Below are 21719 nucleotides of genomic sequence, written 5' to 3'. Positions count from 1 at the left end.
TTCTTAATGTATTTCAGATAAAACTTACACAAGACAATTAAAATTAATTACATCAAAATATGTATTTTTGACCCAAGGCCCTTGAGAACTTTAATTTACCTGTCTTCCAGCGTTACTAGATCTGTGGGGACCAGCCATCACTTACATTAACCCCTTAACACACAGCCTCACGCCCCTAGAAGTCAAAGCAGCTTTCTGTTCCCATCTTCGAGCATTCTAGACATCATTCTTATAAGACTTATATAGACAATAAAAATACTTTTGGATTAAAAAAAAACACACACACAGTCCGACTCTGTCACCCAGATGGCTGTGTCATGGCTCAAGGCAGCCTCAAACTCCTGGGCTCAAGTGATCCTTCCACCTCAGCCTCCCAAATTGCTGGGACTATAGGCACGCACAATCACACACAAAACTTTTTTAACATTTAAAAATTTTTAAGTGTTTTTAAAATTTTTTGTAGAGATGAGGTCTCGCTATATTGCCCAGGCTGGTCTTGAACTTCTGGGCTCAAGTGATCTTCCTGCCTCATCCTCCCAAACTGCTGGGATTACTGGTGTGAGCCACCATGCCTAGCTAGTTTGAAGAATAACAGATTCCATCTTTCTCTACTATATTTCAATGTGCCCCAAATTGTCATCATTAAACCTTTTATATTTGTGGAACACTTCTAAGTTATATAATTTAATATAAAGTTGCTGCTTTAAATTTAAAAATAGTAAAGCTTGAAAAAAGAAAATTCAAAAGTTGATAGCTTTAGAAATTAAAGAAAACTGAATATAGTTAATTTAAAAAATTAATTTGAATTATCATCCTCAGTGGCCAAATGATAAAATATCCAGCTTATTTTACATTTAACACATGTAAATATATTATCTTTACATATTCTTTATCTGGAAAAATTTGGTAACATAATTATGAACTTTGAACAGAGTGAGAAAATATTTTTAAAGAGCTATAAATAAACAAATTTTTTATGAATAGTTCAACATAAAGTAAAAAAACTTACCTGGCCTATCTGCAAATGAATTTCCTTTATAGCATTTGACAAGGATCCTATAATTTCCTTTATGTGAATGAGATGAGTTTCTTCAATATCTTGAAATTTCTGGGTAACATATACAAAGTAATAGATTTATAACATATACAGGTACATACATATATATTCTGGAATCAAAAGAGCTTTTAGAAATCATCTCTCCTAGCACTTTGGGAGGCCGAGGTCAAGAGTTGGAGACCAGCCTGGCCAACATGGTGAAACCCTGTCTCTACTAAAAATGCAAAAATTAGCCAGGCATGGTGGCAGATGCCTGTAATCCCAGCAATTTGGGATGCTGAGGCAGAAGAATCACTTGAACCTGAGAGACAGAGGTTCCAGTGAGCCGAGATCACGCCACTGCACTGGAGCCTGGATGACAGAGCAAGACTCCGTCTCCAAAAAAAGGAAATCATCTCAATATAATCAAATTTTCCAAGTTACCATTGTTACACAATGTTTAACAAAGCCTCAAGACAAACAGGTCTAGCAGGTAAACTGAAATATGGCACTGCAAAAAGTTAACTTTTTGTTATGTCATGTTTTAGGTAAACACAAACTTTTCTAGAATTTGGATCTTTTTTTTTTTTTTTTTTAAAGACAGAATCTCGCTGTTGCCCAGACTGGAGTGCAGTGGCACCATCTTGGCTCACTGCAAGCTCTGCCTCCCGGGTTCACACCATTCTCCTGCCTCAGCCTCCCGAATACCTGGGACTACAGGTGCCCGCCACCATACCCGGCTAATTTTATGTATTTTTAGTAGAGATGAGGTTTCACCATGTTAGCCAGGATAGTCTCGATCTCCTGACCTCATGATCCACCTGCCTCGGCCTCCCAAAGTGCTGGGATTACAGGCGTGAGCCACCACGCCCAGCCGAATTTGGAGCTATTACACATTAAAATCTGTAATTGTGATCAGAATATTAGGAGACCCAGAAGAGAATAGTGTTACAAAAAAAAAAAAAAGTTTTAAAAACTGAGAAACAATTAGTTGGCAAAGCAAAAACTACAGTTTACTTTCAAAGACTTTATAATCTAGCGCATAGATTTTCAAAATGTCTTTCTAATCCTTGAAATAATAATATACACCCGGCACAGTGGCTCACACCTATAATCCCAGCACTTTGGGAGGCCGAGGCAGGCAGATCACAAGGTCAGGAGTTTGAGACCAGCCTGACCAACATGGTGAATCCCCATCTCTACTGAAAATACAAAAAATTAGCCAGGCGCAGTGGCGTGCACTTGTAATCCCAGCTACTTGGGAGGCTGAGGCAGGAGAATCACTTGAACCCGGGAGGCGGAGGTTGCAGTGAGCCAAGATCGCGCCATTGCACTCCAGTCTGGGCAACAGAGTGAGACTCCATCTCAAAAAAAAAAAAAAGAAAGAAATAACAATATACAATCCCCAAAAGAGATGACTGTGATCAAAGAAAACTGGGAAAGCCTATGTACTCTATTTCAGCAGTTCTCAATCGAAGGTGAGGATGAGTTAGATCACCTGGAGAATGTTTTCAAACTTCAAAACAAATAGATCCTCCAGTACTGCCTGGGGAATGGGGGCTGAAAGAGGTGAGAATGTTGTTTGGAAAACATTTCCAAGTTACTCTGATATCCCCAGAGAGAAAACCGCTGCTTACCTTGCCTTGCCTTGATATATAAATATATCAAAATATATCAAAAGCTCCTAGAGGCCAGGCACGGTGGCTCACACCTGTAATCCCAGCACTCCACGAGGCCAAGACCGGTCAATCATGAGATGAGGAGTTCAAGACCAACCTGGCCAACATGGTGAAACCCCGTCTCTACTAAAAACACCAAAATTAGCCAGGCATGGTGGCGCGTGCCTGTAATCCCAGACACTGGGGAGCCTCAGGCAGAGAATAGCTTGAACCCAGGAGAACTGCTTCAACCTGGAAGGTAGAGGTTGCAGTGAGCCGAGATCCCGCCACTGCATTCCAGCTGGGCGACAGAGTGAGACTTCATTTTGGAGAGAAAAAAGAAGCTCTGAGAAATACTGAAATAATGACACATGTTTCACTTTGCTTAACCCAGCATTTTCCAAATTTCTTTGACCTCACAACACTTTTGTTTTTCTTCTTCCCTGAACATCGATTAATATCTCACAGAACAATTAATAGCCCTCGAAACAGGATTTGGGAAACGCTGAGTTATCCATTTTCAAACAAAATACATTCGTCATTTCTATTGTACAAATCTGGTAATCCATTTTTTGCCAAATTAAATCAGTTATAAGGAATGGACCTAAGCCTTATTATTTTTCTCTGTCTAGTTTATCAAATTAAATTCCCTGACCCTATATTTAATATCTAAATTTCTTTAGTCACTTTGGTGACCAGAAATCCCCAAACCAAATGATATCTAATGTGTAAATGGTAAGAACCTCTAAAAAAAATCCAGAATGGTGAAATTACAGTTTTGGCAGTATTGCAACAGCCCAAAAACTTAAATCAATGTGATTTATAAGGAACGGCAGAGTTAAAATGGAATGCTTGTCATTGACTAATTTTGACCAAGTCAATGAGAATACAGTACCAGTATTTCAAGATCCTGAATTACTCTCAAGAACTGAGGACCATTTAGTAGAAGGATAGCCCTTAGCTTAAATTTCAGCAATTTAATGAACAAGATATTTTCTCATAGACAAGTAGCCATTAATTTCATTTGAATGACCCTTAATTCCGAGGAAACCGTCTTTATTCCCTTTTGAAAAAGCTACACTCAACAAGGCAGATCATTATTTATTTACAAATATCTTAAAATATGAATCCACAGAGAAACTCAAGGCATGATTCAGATGCAATTTTGAAACTGTGGGATTTTGGGGGTAGGGGCACACTGCTAACTATCACAATTCCTCAAAATTAGTGACTACTAAACTCAGAGTAATTCAGCAATGGGAAATGGATACAGTCTCAAGTGCTTGAGTATACACAAACGAACTTTCTTGAACAAATTAGATAGGCACTTTACCCCCTGCAACTTCAAATTCACTGTGTTCACATGTACTGTTACATTAATTTTTTTTTTTTTTTTTGAGATAGAGTCTTGCTCTGTCACCAGGCTGGAGTGCAGTGGTGTGATCTCAGCTCACTGCAACCTCTGCCTCCTGGGTTCAAGTGATTCTCCTGCCTCAGCCTCCCAAGAAGCTGGGATTACAGGCATTTGCCACCATGTCCAACTAATTTTTGTATTTTTAGTAGACAGGGATTCACCACGTTGGCCAGTATGGTCTCAATCTCTTGACCTTGTGATCCGCCTGCCTCGGCCTCCCAAAGCATAAGCCACCGAATTGATGATTACAGGCCTAAGACACCAAACCAGGCTGTTATATTAATTTTTGAAAGTATAGTCATGAGCCACATAATGACATTTCTGTCAACAACTAATGCCACATATGACAGTGGTACCAAAAGATTATAATAGATATGAAAACTTTCTATTGCCTAGTGACATCATAGCTGCCATAACGTAGTGCAGCGTATTACTCACATTTGTGGTGATGCTGGCATAAACAAACCTACTGTGCTGCCTGTCACATAAAAGTACTGCATAGCACTTAATACACAGTACATAATACTTGATAATAAATGATGCTACTGGTAAATGTATTTACTACACTTTTTATTATTAGAGTGTAATCTTCCTACTTATTAGAAAAAACAATAACTGCAATACAGCCTCCAGCAGGTCCTTCAGGAGTTATTCTAGAAGGCTTTGTTATCATAGGTGATACTTTTTTTTTCCTGAGATGGAGTCTCGCTCTGTCACCCAGGCTGGAGTGCAGTGGCACAACCTCAGCTCACTGCAACCACTACCTCTCGGGTTCAAATGATTCTCATGCCTGAGCCTCCGGCATAGCTAGGATTACAGGCGCACACCACCACGCCGAGCTAATTTTTGTATTTTTATTAAAGATGAGGTTTCACCACGTTGGCCAGGCTGGTCTCGAACTCCTGACCTCAAGTGATCCGCCCACCTCGCCCTCCCAAAGTGCTGGGATTACAAGTGTGAGCCACCAAGTCCAGCCGGAGATGACAATTCTATGCATGCTACTGGCCCTGAAGACCTTCCAGTAGGATAAGATGTAGAGACAAAAGAGCAATCCTAATGATACTAAGCCTATGTAGGCCCATGTTTACTGTACATGTTTGTATCTTAGTTTTTAGGAAAAAGATTTTAAAAGTTAAAAAAGGCCGGGCGCGGTGGCTCAAGCCTGTAATCCCAGCACTTTGGGAGGCCGAGACGGGCGGATCACGAGGTCAGGAGATCAAGACCATCCTGGCTAACACGGTGAAACCCCGTCTCTACTAAAAAATACAAAAAACTAGCCGGGCGAGTTGGCGGGCGCCTGTAGTCCCAGCTACTCGGGAGGCTGAGGCAGGAGAATGGCGTAACCCGGGAGGCGGAGCTTGCAGTGAGCTGAGATCCGCCACTGCACTCCAGCCGGGCGACAGAGCGAGACTCCGTCTCAAAAAAAAAAAAAAGTTAAAAAAAAATTTTTTTAAACAGAAAAAAAGCTGATCGAGTAAGGATACAAAGAAAATATTATTGTACAAGTGTACAATGTGTTTCTACTTTAAGATGTCATCATAAAAGGGTCAAAATGTTTAAAAAATTTTTTGTTTCTAAACTTACAGTGAGCTAAGGTTAATTTATTACTGAAGGAAGAAAACATTTTTAATAAAATTTAACATAACCTAAATCTACAGGGCTTCTAAAATCTACAGCAGTGTACAGTAATGTCCTAGGCCTTCACATTTACTCACTACTCACTCACTAACTCAACCAGAGCAACTTCCAGTCCTGCAATCTCCATTCAACATAAGTGTTCTACTCAGGTGCAGCATTTTAAATCTTTTATACTGTATTTTTACTGTATCTTTTCTATGTTTAAATACACAAATACCATCTTGTTATAACTGCCTACAGTATTCAGTACAGTAACATGCTGTACAGGTTTGTAGCTTAGAAGCAACAGACTACACCATATAGCCAGGTCTGTAGTAGTCTATACCATCTAGGTTTGTGTAAGTAAGTACATTCTCTCTCTCTCTCTTTTTTTTTTTTTTTTTTTGTGAGACAGAGTCTCACTCTGTTGCCCAGGCTGGAGTGCAGTGGCACAATCTCAGCTCACCACAACCTCTACTTCCCATTTCAAGCAATTCTGCTGCCTCAGCCTCCCAGGTAGCTGGGATTATAGGCATGCACCACCATGCCTGGCTAATTTTTGTATTTTTAGTAGAGATAGGGTTTCAACATATTAGGAAGTCTAGTCTTGAACTCCTGACCTCAGGTGATACGCCCGCCTCAGTCTCCAGAAGTGCTGGGATTACAGGCATGAGCCACCATGCCTGGTCATGCATAAGTACATTCTATGATGTTCACACAATGACAAAATTGCCTAATGACATTTTTTAAAGTGTATCCCCATTGTTAAGCGACACATGACTATACTATCTTGTCAGCCACTAAAGATATATAAAAGTACTCTAATTCTAATAATCTTTCATCTGAGAGTACTGATTAACAAATCTCAAAGTTTCCATAAACTAGCTATCTCACTGCTTTAAAGTAAACAAAACCTCCATATTCTGTTTCAAGTCTCATTAAGTAGTGGTAAAGCATGAGCATAAAAAGTCACAATTTCGATCATTTTTATTCTAAACCTAAATTTTGAAAACTTAAATCACAAATACTCTAAATTCTAACCTCTTTCACCCTAGAGACTCAATTATCTTCTCCCACTAGTAAATACAGGTCCTACCACCCAAATTTGATTCTCACTATACTGTCTGGTTCTTTCTTTCCCACTGAGACTGGTCAACCCAGGTGGCCTGGAAAAACAGTTAAGTGGAGAAGTAAAAGGATTACTTTCCCTTCTAAAATAACCCAAATTAAAGTCTATTCTCTATGAAGAAACAATAATTAACCTATTCTGCAGCTGTACGAGTATGACAGAGAGGGAGAGACAGAAACAGAGATCTCTAAGATCTTGAGAAAGAACAAATATACACACATTAGTAAGGTATGCCATCATCTTTATTTAAAAGCAGCATGGTCACACATTTGCTCAAACAGATTAATGTTCCCATCTTTAAAAGGGCAGAATGGGCTGGCATGGTGCCTGTAATCCCAGCCAGCATTTTGGGAGGCTGAGCTGGGCAGATTGCTTGAGCCCAAGAGTTCGAGACCACCCTGGGCAACAGGTGAAACCCTGTCTCTACTAAAAATACAAAAATTAGCCGGACATGATGGTGCACACCTGCAGTCCCAGCTACTCAGGAGACTGAGGTGGGAGGGTCACTAGCCTGGGAGGCAGAAGGGTTGCAGTAAGCCAAGATCGTGCCATTGAACTCAGGCCTGGTTGACAGAGTGAGACCCTGTCTCAAAAAACAACAAAAAACAAACAAAAAAAACAGAAAGGCAGGATGAACAATTAAAATGCCATTTTGAAAAACAATGTAATGGGGAAGCAGAACAAGAAAAGGAAACGGAAAAATGTGCCGAACATTCTTTTTTATAAAGTAACATCAACAAACAAAAATCTCTGACTATAGCAAATCCTATTTATTCCAATTTTAAAAATTAACAAAACAGCAAATGCTCAGCTTATAGAGACTAATCATTTAATGTGAAATTAACATATCAACAATAACTGCCTTATAAATGCTCCTAATGATTTAAAAGACAAAACAGCACTTGCTGAAGTCTGTAATGACCTCAGTTGCTACAAAAATTGAAACTTTCTCTCTCACTAGACTTGAAGACTTATTTAAGACAACTACTTAAACCTTTCCTTCTTGAAGCTTCTTTGTCCAGCTACCATGACATTACACTTCCAGTTTTCTTCTTTCTTCTTTGGCTTCCTCTATTAAAATCTCAATAATGAGTCTCTCAGAGCTTGGCCCTGAGGCCCTTTCTTCCCCACACTCTAACTAAAAGTGATGTCATCATGGCTTTGTGTACTGAGAACACCCTATTTTACATGGTCTCATAATCCTTATTAAAAACTTTTGGGACCTGGTGAGTTTTGGAATTCCTTTTCTTCCCTTATTTTTTAAATAAAGATATATAGTATTGTTTAGAATGCCATATACTTCATTCATAATACTACCAGCAGGATCTGTAGTGGCATCTGTTTATCAAACACATTAATATTTCTAAAGGAAACTATACATAGCATAACTCAGAGCTCTTCAGAATCAGAATTGTGGATAAGGAACTGTGGACATTATGTCTGGTCCAGATTATTTGGCTCCCCCAAAACTGCCCTCCTGATGTCACCAATTACGTTATCTCATAGGCGTCTTAAAATTAACATGTTCAAAAGTGAACATCTGATCCCTTCCTTCCATCAGATGAATCCTTCCTTCCATTAGATGAACAGTTCTTCATCTAATCTTCCCTATTCATCTCTTCCCACATAGATTTAACAAGCTAAAACCTGGAAGGGATCCTGATCTGCACAATTCCTCAACCCATCCCATCCCTGCCATCTCCAATGCATTCACTTCTCTCCTTCTCTAAGACCACTATGTTGGCCTGCATTCTTCTCACCTGACTACTATACTGACTTCCAAACTGGACTCTTGATTCTCCTTTAGCCATACTCTAATCAATTGTTCACTAAACTGCCAGAATTATCTTTAAATGTAGATCAGATCATGTCACATCCCTGCCTAAAACCCTTGGGCGGCTTCTAGCTGCTCTTAGAAGAAAACCTAAATTCTTTTGCCATTAAAAGTAATGGCAAAAACTGCAATTACTTTTGCACCAACCTAATAAAGCCTGGTCCTTGCATATCAATTCAACCTCATTTCTCACTACCATTTTCCCTTACTCAGGTTTAGTAAGCATTTTTTACTTTCCAGAATGTAACAGTTCTTTTGTATCCTCTGGGCCTTCATACTTGTGATCCCCAAAGCCTGTAACACTCTTGCCCTATTGCTTCATTCTTACTCAATCTTCAAGTCCCAGTTTTAAACGTCACTTATCTTAAAAGGCCTTTCCTGACTCCCTAATCCAAATTAAGTCACTCCTATTATTCTATCTCATGGAAGCCTATTATTTTCCTTTGCAATACTTGCACTAATTTATAACTTTATATTTAAGCATGTATTTAATGTCTGCCTCCCTCCTCTATACTGTAAATGCCATCTCAAGCACGGAGATATCTGTCTTATTTACAGATGTACTACATACACACCAGCATCTAACAGAGCCTATGCCATTGTGGGTAAAAAGACGGATATGCACATACATGCACACAAGTATGCAAGACATTGCTTTCTAAGATATGAGTTGTTCACTACCTCAAATGGGAAGACATAATGAAGACCTAGAGTCCAAAAATTCAAATTCACAAAGTCCTTCTTTCATACTAACTAAGTGCCTACCATGATCTGGGAACTATTTTAAATGCTGAGGATATAGCAGTAAACAAAACAAATCCATCCTTGCTCTCATTAACTTAAATTTTAGTGGAGAAAAACAGATAAAAAATATAGGTAAAAGAGCCCATGTGCTTCACTATGTTTCTGGCCCCTCAGACATAACTAAGAACATTCCAAAAAGGGATTTATCCACCAGCCTCAGGACTACAGTGAAAACGATGTAAAATAGCTGCAGCCAACCCATAATGAACATGCAGCCTGAGAAAGAAATAAATCTTTGATATTGCAAGCCACTGAGATTTCTGGGGCCTTGTGTCACCTCAGCATACTTACTCTGACCTGATTGATACAGGAATAAAATTATTGGTATGTAAGATCACGATAGGTGCTAAGCAGGAAAATAAAACAAGGAAAAGGACAAGAAGCAGGGGCAGTGGAGAGTGGAAATGTTAGGTATGAGTCCTAAAAGGCAGCCACCTTAAACGAGGCCTTTAATTAAGGTTCTGAGAACACTACACCAAATATAATTTATCCCAAGCTAATGGAAGGCAGACATTTTTGTCTGTCTTCCCTCAATAATATGTAAATTATTTAAGACCAGGGGTTTTTTGGGTTGTTTTATTGACTGCTGTAGCCTCAGTACTAAGTCACTTCCAGTTTTCTTATTAATGCTTCTTAAGCACTGTCTTCATCATGTACCAATGCCCTCATTTCCCCCAATTATCTTTATACAGGCTCTTCTGATCTACCTGTATAATTCCTTATGACATTATAATTATTGCATCTTGGTCCTCAATCTCCAAAACAAGACATGTATTTTTAAAACAGCATCATTAAAACATTGAGACTGTGCATTTTAAAATTTCTAACACTAAAAAATTATATAAGAGAAAAAATTAATCAATATACACAAATATAAATGCCCTGTTTCCAATCTGAAACCTTAAAATACCTACCTGAGCTGTTTCTGTCATTTTCTGTTCAAAATCAGCTTTTGCTAATGCGTATTTTTCCACATAGAGTTTATAGGTATCTGTAGCTTTCTTAGACTTAACAGCTGCCTGTAATAAAAAAAAAAAAAAGAAAAAGAAAAAGAAAACCAACACTTTTAACTGTGCAGTGACCTTTTTTCTTTCCTAATGTAAGTTAATATAAATAACAAATTAAAATACATTTTAAGAGTTCAATATGACATATAACTAACTTTGATACCTGTTGTGAGGCCCTTGTTAGTCTTTTTTTATTGTTATTGTTACAGTCAGCCAAAAAGTCAGGAATTAAACACGATTGTCTTTTCTGTTTGATGGAATATGCTTTGAAAAATTAAAATACCCTCATTTTAAATCGCAGACTAAGATTACATAATTACATGATAATGCTAAAGTGTTACTAAGATATGTTAACACAGTGTCGGAGAGAAACTTTCAGACAACATACAAAAATGTCACAAAACCACCAGAACCCGCTTGACACTCCTTTTCGCAGCTGTGAATTTTCCTCTCACAGCATACATATATTTCATTCAATGTCTGATTAAATACTATAAACCGATCTCGAAAGTTGTGAAGACTGTTTTCCTTGATTTTTCTCAGCTTCCATTATGCTCCAGCAAATACAGAAACTTGTTTTTAATTTTTGCCTATTTTTTCAAGACTTAAAAAACAAAACTGTTACAATAATATAGTTCTGGTTTTATAAAAGTTACTTATTTAATTTAAAAAATTAAGCAGTACTGTATAACCTATACATAAACAAAACTGGAATAAAGTAACACAGCCACAGAAGTTAGGGTAAATTATAAGAAAATAGGCATCTGAGAAAGGAAAAGATTCTGTATAGCTTGTAGGTTGAAGCATATATACAGCTATCAAGAAGCTTGATATTCTCAAAGGTCTAATCAACTTGGATACAGGAAGATGGAAGGATGTGGTTGGACTAAATAAGAGTTTAAAGGAGATCAAAGAAAGACAAGCTGTAGGATTTCAAGATATAAAAATCCCCATTTTCTTGACTAGGTAACAGATGGGTCCAGTTATGAGTGAGAAACAGTAGGGTAGGGTTGGAAGCTTAAGGAGAACAAAAAAAGTTTCCAACCGTAATTGTGGAGGATGCAACAGGTCATGACTAGATGAGTAAAAGTATTGCTAAGTGCCACTGAGGTCCAAAGAAAGCTGTAAAATACTTAATTTGTTTAAAGCTGATCAGTACCAATATGTAATTATCTTTAGCCACGATCAGGAATCTAAAAACAAAAACTACAAAGAGAAAACTGGGTTTACCCTGGGATTTGGGCTTGGTTAAGAGGTACATATAGTCCTACTCCCTAAACAAGCAACTTTGTTCTCTCTCTAAAATATAACTGTTTATACTATATTAAGTATATATGTTTTGTACTTTCCTGCCTTCTTAAAGAATATAGGTTGCCACTTTACCATGAAATGTAAACAAAGCTGATTTTGGAGCCAGAAGAAATTCGACTGAAATTCTGCCTCTGCCATTTACACTACTGCCCCTTTATCCATGGGGAATAAATTCCAAGATCCCAGTGGATGTCTGAAGCCGTGGGTGGTACAGACTCTATATTATATACCATTTTTTTCCTATACATACATAACTATGATAAAGTTTCATTTATAAATTAGGCACAGTAAGAGATTAACAACAATAATATAACAATTATACTGTAATAACATCATGTGAATATGGTCTCTCTCTAAATATTCTACTATATTGGACAGTGGGTAACTGAAACCAAGGAAAGTGAAATCTCAGCACTGTACTACCCAACTGACCTTGTCTTAGAAATTTATACAGTTCTCTCATTCCTAAAAAGGGAACAATATCACCTTTTTTTTTTTTTCAAGTTGTGGTAGTAATGAAATGTAGTTATATACAATTCTTGGAACAGGGTCTGGCATACAGTTAAATTTAAAAATAAATAGTGCCTGCTTTTATTATGGTTTCTAAAAAGAAATGTCATCAAGAAAATATATCATCATATTTTGCTGTTATATAAAGATATAACCGAGTTACTGAGTTGTACTGATCTGTCTGTCCCTAGTGAAAGTGACTAAAACCTGTAACAATTTTCCAGTTTGCTCCTATAGATTTTTTTGTTTTACTCTTTTCCCAGTTCCACACAGCTGACATTATTTTATACCAGTTACTGTACTGGAATCCTCTAATATCCTGCCCCTGTTCAAATACATAACAGCTAAATGAAATGGACAGTTTACCGAGTACCTTCGCAAGAAACCCAGATAACCAAGTTTGCTAGAATTTATTTTAAAAACAATTATAATGGCATGCTTAATATGGGTTTCCTTTTGGATTTTTTTATGCAAATAAATTTTAGTTTGTTCTTCTAATACCTGTATTTTCAGTAAGTATAAGAGCAATTACACAACCTACAGTCTTCAGAGTGATTTTTTTTTTTTTTTTTTTTGAGATGGAGTCTCATTCTATGGCCCGGGCTGGAGTGCAATGGTGCAATCTTGGCTAACTGCAACCTCTGCCTCCTGGATTCAAGCGCTTCTCCTGCCTCAGTCTCCCAAGTAGCTGGAATTACAGGTGCAAACTACCACGCCCAGCTAATTTTTGTATTTTTAGTAGAGATGGGGTCTCACTCACCATGTTGGCCAAGCTGATCTCGAACTCCTGACTTCAAATGATCCACCTAGGCCTCCCAAAGTGCTGGGATCACAGGCATGAGCCACTGCACTGGGACTTCAGAGTGATTTTTAATGACACAGCCTAGCAAAATGATGTAACCCTACTGAAAGCCCCTTCTTTGCTTGTTCCTAATACCTCATCCTGATACCTACTTTTTTCTTTTTCTCTGCTGCTCATTAAATTATTGCTTAATAATTTATATGCCAGCTGTTGATAAAGACAAGTTGTAATCGTTCCTAATAGAGATATTTACAAGTCAAAAGGAGACCCATAAAATTGGAAAATTCCAAAAATACCTAATTATAATGACTGTGCCTATACTTTTAAAAGTAATTTACTGGGCGGGCATGGTGGCACATGCCTATAATCCCAGCACTCTGGGAGACCAAGGCAAGAGGAATCACTTGAGACTAGGAGTTCAAGACCAGACTGGGCAACAAAGTAAGACCCTGTCTCTACAAAAATTTTAAAAACTAAAAAATAAAATACAGTAAAAAATTTTAAAAAATAAGCCAGGTGCAGTGGCTCATGCCTGTAACCCGAGCTCTTAGGAAGGCAGAGGCGGAGAATAGCTTGAGCCCAGGAGTTCGAAACCTGCCTGGGCAATACAGTGAGACCCCATTCTCCAAAATTAAAATAAAATAAAATAAATTATCCAGGCACAGTGGCACACACCTGTGGTCCCAGCTACTCAAGAAGCTGAGGCAGAATCACTTGAGCCCAAGAGTTCAAGGCTGCAGTGAGCTATGATAGCACCACCACACTCCAGCCCGAACAACAGAGACCCTGACTCAAAAAACAAAAAAACAAATACCATAAAAATAAAATATAATGGGAAAGACTGTGTGAAATAAATTACTTTTTAAAAAATAAATTTCTTTTAATAGCAATTTCTTTTGAGACAAACACCTAGCAGGTTTTCTTTTTATAGATTGTGTACAAAATAAGATACCACACCTTCTCAACTTACCATTCAACCCTCTCTCTAACTTCTTGTTCTGTACTATTTAATATGTCTTGGCTATCCAAGAAAAACAAAGCTTCTTGAAGACAGAAACAATAACATATATTTAGCCTTTAATAACTTCAATAGTTCCCAGCATGGTGATAGGTTAGGAACTAAACATTTATTTACTGTTGCATGCAAAGTATCACTTCATAATATAATAGCAAATCAGAAAAATATTTGAATAAGTCATTTTAAAAAGTAAGCATCTATTCTAAAGCCTATAGCTAAAAGAAACTCAAACTAATTTTCTTATATTAATGAAGTGGAAGAATTCAAATAATATTTTGCTATGATTATTTTCCAAGTAAATATATATGCTGTGTTATGGACAATACAATGATAGGTTCTCACTAACAAGAAATTTATAACCTAATAGAAATAAAGGATGACTGCATGGAGGAACATTACTACTTATAAAAGACATGTATTTCTAAAGTATAAACAAAGTAATTATTTTATAACACTATGCATCAAACATTATAGGCCATTAAGAGATGGAGGGAAGATCCTGAATAATTTCATCTTCCTATACTCAAGTAGTCTCTAGAATTCTAACTAATTTTGCTACTCAAATCTCTACTGAGTCAAGAGGGATAAAACTATTAAGGCTTTTACACCGGCATATTTTCATAAATCCTGGTCTATACATTCAGCACTTATTTGTTCACTACTTCTGGCTATAAAACTATTATCTTTATTTCAAAGGTTAACGGCTGGATCTAAATCAAAATTCTAAACAAAGAAGTTTTATGAAGCATACCCTCTGATATTAGGAAATTATAAAATTTTATTTCTTATTTGAAAGCATGAAGAAAGAAGGTCCACTTTTTAAGTTCTAACATATTTTTTCAATCAGCTTTTTTTTTCTTTCTTTTTTTTTTTTTTTTTTGAGACAGGGTATCACTCTGTCACCCAGACTAAAGTGTAGCCTCAAACTACTGGGCTCAAGTACCTCAGCCTCCCAAGTACCTAGGACCATAGGCACATGCCACTATGCCTGGCTAACTTTTTTTTTTTTTTTTGTAGAGATGGGATCTCACTGTTGTCCTGGCTGGTTTTGAACTCCTGAGCTCCTGCCTTGGCCTCCCAAAGTGCTGGGATTACCGGCATAAGCCATCGTGCCCAGCTTAGCTCTCACTCTTGAAAGGTAAAATTGATATGCCAGAGACAGAATCTTAAGGAAATTACAAATCAACTTTAAGAAGCATCTTTAATACAAGATGATAGGGATTAAAAAAAAATGAAAGAAAAAAGAAATAGAGAAGCATCTTAGAAAACTGACAAAAGAGACAAAAGAAGCACTAATAAATAAATTTGTTTTCTTTCTTTTTTTTTTTTTTGGAGACAGGATCTCACTCTGTCATCTGGGCTGGAGTGCAGTGGTGCAATCATGGCTCACTGCAGCCTCAACCTCCTGGACTCAAGCAATCCTCCTCTTGCCTCAGCCTCCTGAGTAGTTACGTTAACAGGTATGCACCACCAGTCTTGCTATTGTAGGCCCAGGCTGGAGTATAATGGCGCAATCTCACACTGAATAATTTTTTTAAAAACCTTTTGTACAGATGGGGTCTCACTATGTTGCCCAGACTGGTCTCAAACTCCCAGCCTCAAGCGATCCCTCCACCCTGGCCTCCCAAAGCACTGGGATTACAGGCATGAGCCACCATGTCCCACCAGAAACATGTATATTTTTTGAAAGCAAGATACATCTTTCATAAGAAACAGCTACACAATACTAAATTATTAAGTCAAAACAACTTTCTAAATAACATATTATGCTGAGTTAGTAATGCTATAAATTCTTAGGGTAGAATTATAGAAAGTGAATGGCCTCATCATAAAAAAGTGACAACTTTTGTAAAGTCATTATTAAAAGGGAAGTTGGGCCAGGTGTGGTGGCTCATGCCTGTAATCCCACCACTTTGGGAGACCGAAGCAGGAGGATGGCTTGAGAGTAGGATTTTGAGACCAGCCTGTGCAACACGAGGCCTTGTGTCTACACTTTTTTTATTATTATTATTGAGATGGAGTTTCACTCTTGTTGCCCAGGCTGGAGTCCAATGGCACGATCTCGGCTCACCACAACCTCCGCCTCCTGAGTTTAAGAGATTCTCCTGCCTCAGCCTCCCAAGTAGCTGGGATTACAGGCACGCACCACCACGCCTGGCTAATTTTGTATTTTTAGCAGAGACGGGGTTTCACCATGTTGGTCAGACTGGTCTCAAAGTCCCAATCTCAGGTGATCCGCCTGCTTCGGCCTCCCAAAGTGCTGGGATTACAGGCGTGAGCCACTGCCCCCAGCCTTTTTTTTTTTTTTGAGACTGAGTTTCACTCTTGTTGCCTAGGCTGGAGTGTAGTGGCGCAGTCTTGGCTCACTGCAACCTCCACCTCCCCAGTTCAAGAGATTCTCCTGCCTCAACCTCCTAAGTAGCTGGGATTACAGGCATCCACCACCCACCCGGCTAATTTTGTATTTTAGTAGAGACGGGGTTTCACTATGTTGGCCAGGCTGGTCTTGAACTGCTGACATCAGGTAATCTACCTGCCTCGGCCTCCCAAAGTGCTGGGATTACAGGCATGAGCCGCCATGCCTGGCCTACAAATCTTTTTTTTTTTTTTATTGGCTGTGCATGGTGGCACATGCTTGTAGTTCCAGCCACTCTGGAAGCTGAGGTGGAAGGATTGCTCAAGTCTGGGAGTTCAAGGTTACAGTAAGCCGTGATTGTGCCACTGCACTCCAGCCTGGAAAACAGAGAGAAATCCTGTCTTGTAAAATTAATTCACTAGTTAATTAATTCACTAATTAAAATAAAAGGGAAGTTGGAGCATTTGTTCTTAAGAGGAAACTGTGCTTTAAAAGTAATAGCTACTTTCTTCTCATAAGCAAAAGAGTGGCTTTAATACACTACCTATGATAATAAAACAAATCTAGTTTTGTTCCTTTCCTTAGCATTATAAATTTATTAATATACTACTAAAAACATTTTAAGTGCCTATGACTTTTATAGTACAATCCATGAAGCCAGTATATACATATAAAATAAGTACTTAGTCAATAGTCCACAAACATGAGTACCTACTAAGTGGTGTTTTATAAAAATAAAGGCTTGTGGCCAGGTGTGGTGGCTCACACCAGTGATCCCAGCACTTTGGGAGGCTGAGGCCAGCAGATCACCTGAGATCAGGAGTTCAAGATCAGGCTGGCCAACATAGTGAAATCCCATCTCTACTAAAAATACAAAAATTAGCTGGGCATGGTGATGCGTGCCTGTAATCCCAGGTACCTGGGAGACTGAGGCAGGAGAATCGCTTGAATCCAGGAGGCAGAGATTGCAGTGAGCCAAGACCATGCCACTGCACTCCAGCCTGGGTAACAGAGTGAGACTCCATCTTAAAAAAGAAAAGAGGCCGGGCGCGGTGGCTCAAGCCTGTAATCCCAGCACTTTGGGAGGCCGAGATGGGCGGATCACGAGGTCAGGAGATCGAGACCATCCTGCCTAACACGGTGAAACCCCGTCTCTACTTAAAAAAAAATACAAAAAACTAGCCGGGCGACGAGGCGGGCGCCTGTAGTCCCAGCTACTCGGGAGGCTGAGGCAGGAGAATGGCGTGAACCCGGGAGGCGGAGCTTGCAGTGAGCTGAGATCCGGCCACTGCACTCCAGCCCGGGTGGCAGAGCAAGACTCCGTCTCAAAAAAAAAAAGAAAAAAAAAAAAAAAAGAAAAGAAAAAAAAAAAAAAAGCCTGTGAATGAGTGAATGATAACCAAATTATGTTATAACAGCTATAGTATTTATGTTAAGTCACAAAAAAATTATTCAAAGATCTATGACTTTTAAAACAATCTACATTCATGTTAATAAAAACCTTATGATAGGCCAAAATAACTGACTTGGATCAAAATATATTACAAAGCAGAGAACCCACTAACAATATCTAATATCACAAGCAAAGATGCCATCTCTGAGGAGACCAATTAGAAAAAAGCATCCCTTCCTCTGAGTAGTCCATCCCACCAAAGTCCATCCCTGTGAAGCATAGGGTGAATTTCAGCCAACTCACAACCCTTGGACACAACTACATGCTCCACTCCTGCTCAATATTTTAATAAAAAAGAAATCATGAGCTGGGCCTGGTGACTCACACCTGTGATCCCAGCTATTCGAGAGGCTGAGACAGTGAGGTGATCGCCTGAGCTCAGCAGTTCCAGGCTGCAGTAAGCTATGATCATACCACCACTGCACTCCAGCCTGGGTGACACAATGAGACCTCATCTCTAGGGAAAAAAAAAAAAAGTCTTTAATTGCATGGAAATCATTACATTAAACTTGTTTTGGTTTATATGAAAAGACTCAGAATCATTTATTTATGTGTAATCTCTAGTCACCATATATTTTTTGAGTGGTCATGGCATACTAGGTACTATGGTAAGCCCACTGGGGTTCACAAAAGAGAACAGTACTTTAACTCAGCAGTACTTTAACCCTCTGGAAAGTTTTAACTAATTTAGATCACAGACATTTGCATTAATGATATGCAACCCATACCAATTCACTGTTGGGCATAAATGTTATAGTATCTACTAAGAGTAAACTGCTCCTGTGACTTACATTTTTTAAAGTAATTATTTTATTTTGAATATGGTCAGCTCCAGCCCCATTCCCCTTACTTTCTCCCCACAGGTAATTTCCATCATGTGCTTATTGTTTACTGTCCCCATACATGTCCCTAATACTTTACTTGTATATAAATAGCATTTTTTTTCAGTTTTGTACAAGGGTTTAGAAAAAAAAATCAAATCATAACAAAGTTGACTTGGCTTCTCTTTGAGCCTCCTGGATCACCGTCTGTCTGTGGCTCTGGCCAGTCCTGCCTCTCCACCACAAACACTGTTTTAGTTCTCCTAGGCCTCTGCCTGTCTCCCAGCCTGAACTCCATTTACATATGGAGTGTGAACACAAAGTTAGAGTGAGGCTGCTTCAGGGCCCCAGGCCCATGCGTCCATCCAGACTTCGAGTGGAGTGTAGGGCTTCCAGGGCAGAGAGGGGTAGGAGGGGCAAACCCTGCCCAGGCAGTCCTCACATTGGATAGGGCATCAAACAGCATCCCAAGGGCTCGCACTCCCTTTCCCCCCAACTCTTAACTCTGGTGAAGGGGGAGCGGCTGTCACCAGAGCCTATACTGGTGAAGGTTGTGGCTCAGCACCAAACGAACATCAACGGTGAACCTGAGGGCATCCAGCATTGGGAGCAGGTTGAGAAGGGTTGTGTCACTGGGGTCACTGAACCAGGATTTGATGGTGATGGCCTTGTCTGGATGGCTCCTGTAAGCCGCTGGGGAGTTATCCAGGATCACAATGCTGGAGAGGTCACTGGGGACCACAGAGAGGTGCTTGGTGTAGCTGCCCAACTCCAAAGTGCAGTGCTGTCTGTAGTATCTCCTCTTAAGAATGCTTCTACTAATTGTCCAGTAAATCTGCCACAACAGAGCCATAGATCTCCATGCTTGCTATAAAGACCACCAGCTCCCACCACTGGCTCACCACTTCCAAGAAGAAATCCACATGGGGCCTTTAATGTACAAAAAAACGCACAGGATGTTTGTCTATTACCACCTTGAGGATGAAGTCAGGAGGCGTTGCACGCCGGACTGTGAGCCTCAGGACCCCATCATGGTGAGAGTGAATAAGCGTCTCATCCGGATCCAGCACGAGGATATTCCTCTTCACCTAACCAATTCCGGGACAAGAAGATAAGGGGAGGATATCATATCGAACAGTTTGATGCTGAATTACCGTGCAGATCTGCCAGAGTTTATTGGCGAAGGCCACGAACGTGCGCAGCCCCAGCAGACACCACGTCCGCATCATCCTGATGACCCTGGCACTGCGGGCACCACCGGCCCCGGGCCCCTCCCGCCCCCCCGCCCCCGGCGGCACAGCTCCGTCAGCTCCCCATCGCCGGGAGGGGGAACAGCAGCCCTGAGTGGCAGGAGAGGCTGCAGAGAGGGGCACGGAGCAAGCGGCTCAAAAAGTCACCCCTGGTGAGGTTTTGGAAAGCCCAGCGGAACCGGGAGCTGGCGGACAGGCGTGGGCAGCCTGAGGGGGCCCATGTGGGCTGGGAGCGGCGCCAACGGCTTCCGGGAAGTTGCGAGCCAAGACACGTCGGGCTAGGATTGGGTCCTCGGAGACCAGGAGGGAAGGGGAAGGATAATTGGGGGAGGGGACAGTAGGGGAGGGGAATGTAGAGGAGGGAGCAAGGATGAAGGGGCAAGGGAAGGGGGAAAGCAGAGTCAATCGCTTTTTTTTTTCTTTACAGAGAATTAAAGGTTATGTAAAAGGCATCAAATTCTACAAATCCTTTTGAAAGTTTTTCTTGTTCATTATGCCTTTTACATTTACTCACATTAATACATATCATTCTTTTTTAATGTGAATCCATCACCTAGCTTCAAGACTCAATCTATTCTTTCCCCTTTTCTGTGCAAGAGTAGTATTTAAACTACTGTATTGTGTCCCATTATATGAAATACATACAGGAATTTTCGTTTTTTTTTTTTTTTGAGACAGAGTTTCGCTCTTGTTGCCCAGGCTGGAGTGCAGTGGTGTGATCTTGGCTCACAGCAACCGCCGCCTCCCAAGTTCAAGCGATTCTTCTGCCTTAGCCTCCCGAGTAGCTGGGATTACAAGCGCCCGCCATTGCACCTGGCTAATTTTTGTCTTTTTAGCAGAGAAGGGCTTTCGCCCTGTTGGTCAGGCTAGTCTTGAATTTCTGACTTCAGGTGATCCGCCCGCCTTGGCCTCCCAAAGTGCTGTGATTACAGGTGTGAGCCACCACGCCTGGCCAACAGGATTTTTTTTTTTCAATTTGACAATTGATCTACGATTAGAAGAGCTGCTATGGTTTCAATGTTTATGAAACTTAATCCCCAATGTGGCGGTACTGAGAGGTGGGGCCTTTAATAGCTGATTCGGTCATGAGGGCTCTGCCCTCATAAATAATCTATTAATGGATTAATGGGTTCATGAATCAATGGATTATCATGGGAACAGGACTGACAGCTTTATAAGGAGTGGAAGAGAGACCTAAACACACTCAGTCCCCTCATATGAGGTCCTGCACCTTCTAAGAATTCAGCAGACTCCCCACAAGCAAGAAGGCCCTCACTAGATGTAGCCCCTCAACCTTGGACGTCCTTCTCATCCTCCATAACTGTAAAAAATAAATTCCTTTCTTTATAAATTATCCAGTTTCAAGCCAGACATGGTGGCTCATAGCACTTTGGGAGGCCAAGGCAGGCAGATAACTTGAGGTCAGGAGTTTAAGACCAGCCTGGCCAACATGGTGAAACCCCATCTCTACTACAAACACAAAGATTAGCCAGGCGAGGTGGCACACAACTGTAATCCCAGCTACTCAGGAGGCTGAGTCACCAGAATTGCTTGAACTCAGGAGTTGGAGGTTGCAGTGAGCTGAGATGCCACTACTGCACCCTAGCCTGGGTGACAGAGTGAGACTTTGTCTCAAAAAAAAAAAAAATAATAATAATAATAATAATGATAATAATTACCCAGTTTCAGGTATTCTGTC

The 21719-nt window shown here is 39.9% G+C and overlaps 1 protein-coding gene and 1 pseudogene across 1 annotated transcript in view; both read right to left on the bottom strand.

Moving 5' to 3' along the window:
- FCHO2 (FCH and mu domain containing endocytic adaptor 2) overlaps nucleotides 1-21719 on the bottom strand; it is a 136744-nt gene that overhangs the window by 79468 nt on the left and 35557 nt on the right. Inside the window, exons 6-7 of the mRNA XM_033179844.1 lie at nucleotides 10407-10511; nucleotides 1010-1108 (exon numbers count right to left, since the gene is read on the bottom strand). Of these exons, the coding sequence (XP_033035735.1) occupies nucleotides 1010-1108; nucleotides 10407-10511 (204 nt within the window). The remainder of the gene's footprint in view (nucleotides 1-1009; nucleotides 1109-10406; nucleotides 10512-21719) is intronic.
- Nucleotides 18413-20709, bottom strand: LOC117065241 (annotated as a pseudogene).

Source organism: Trachypithecus francoisi, unplaced genomic scaffold (genome assembly GCF_009764315.1).
Source record: "Trachypithecus francoisi isolate TF-2019V2 unplaced genomic scaffold, Tfra_2.0 Lachesis_group2, whole genome shotgun sequence".
In the NCBI taxonomy this organism is placed as follows: domain Eukaryota; kingdom Metazoa; phylum Chordata; class Mammalia; order Primates; family Cercopithecidae; genus Trachypithecus; species Trachypithecus francoisi.
The sequence above is the reverse complement of the archived record's forward strand: the minus strand, read 5'-3'. Positions and strand labels throughout refer to the sequence as shown.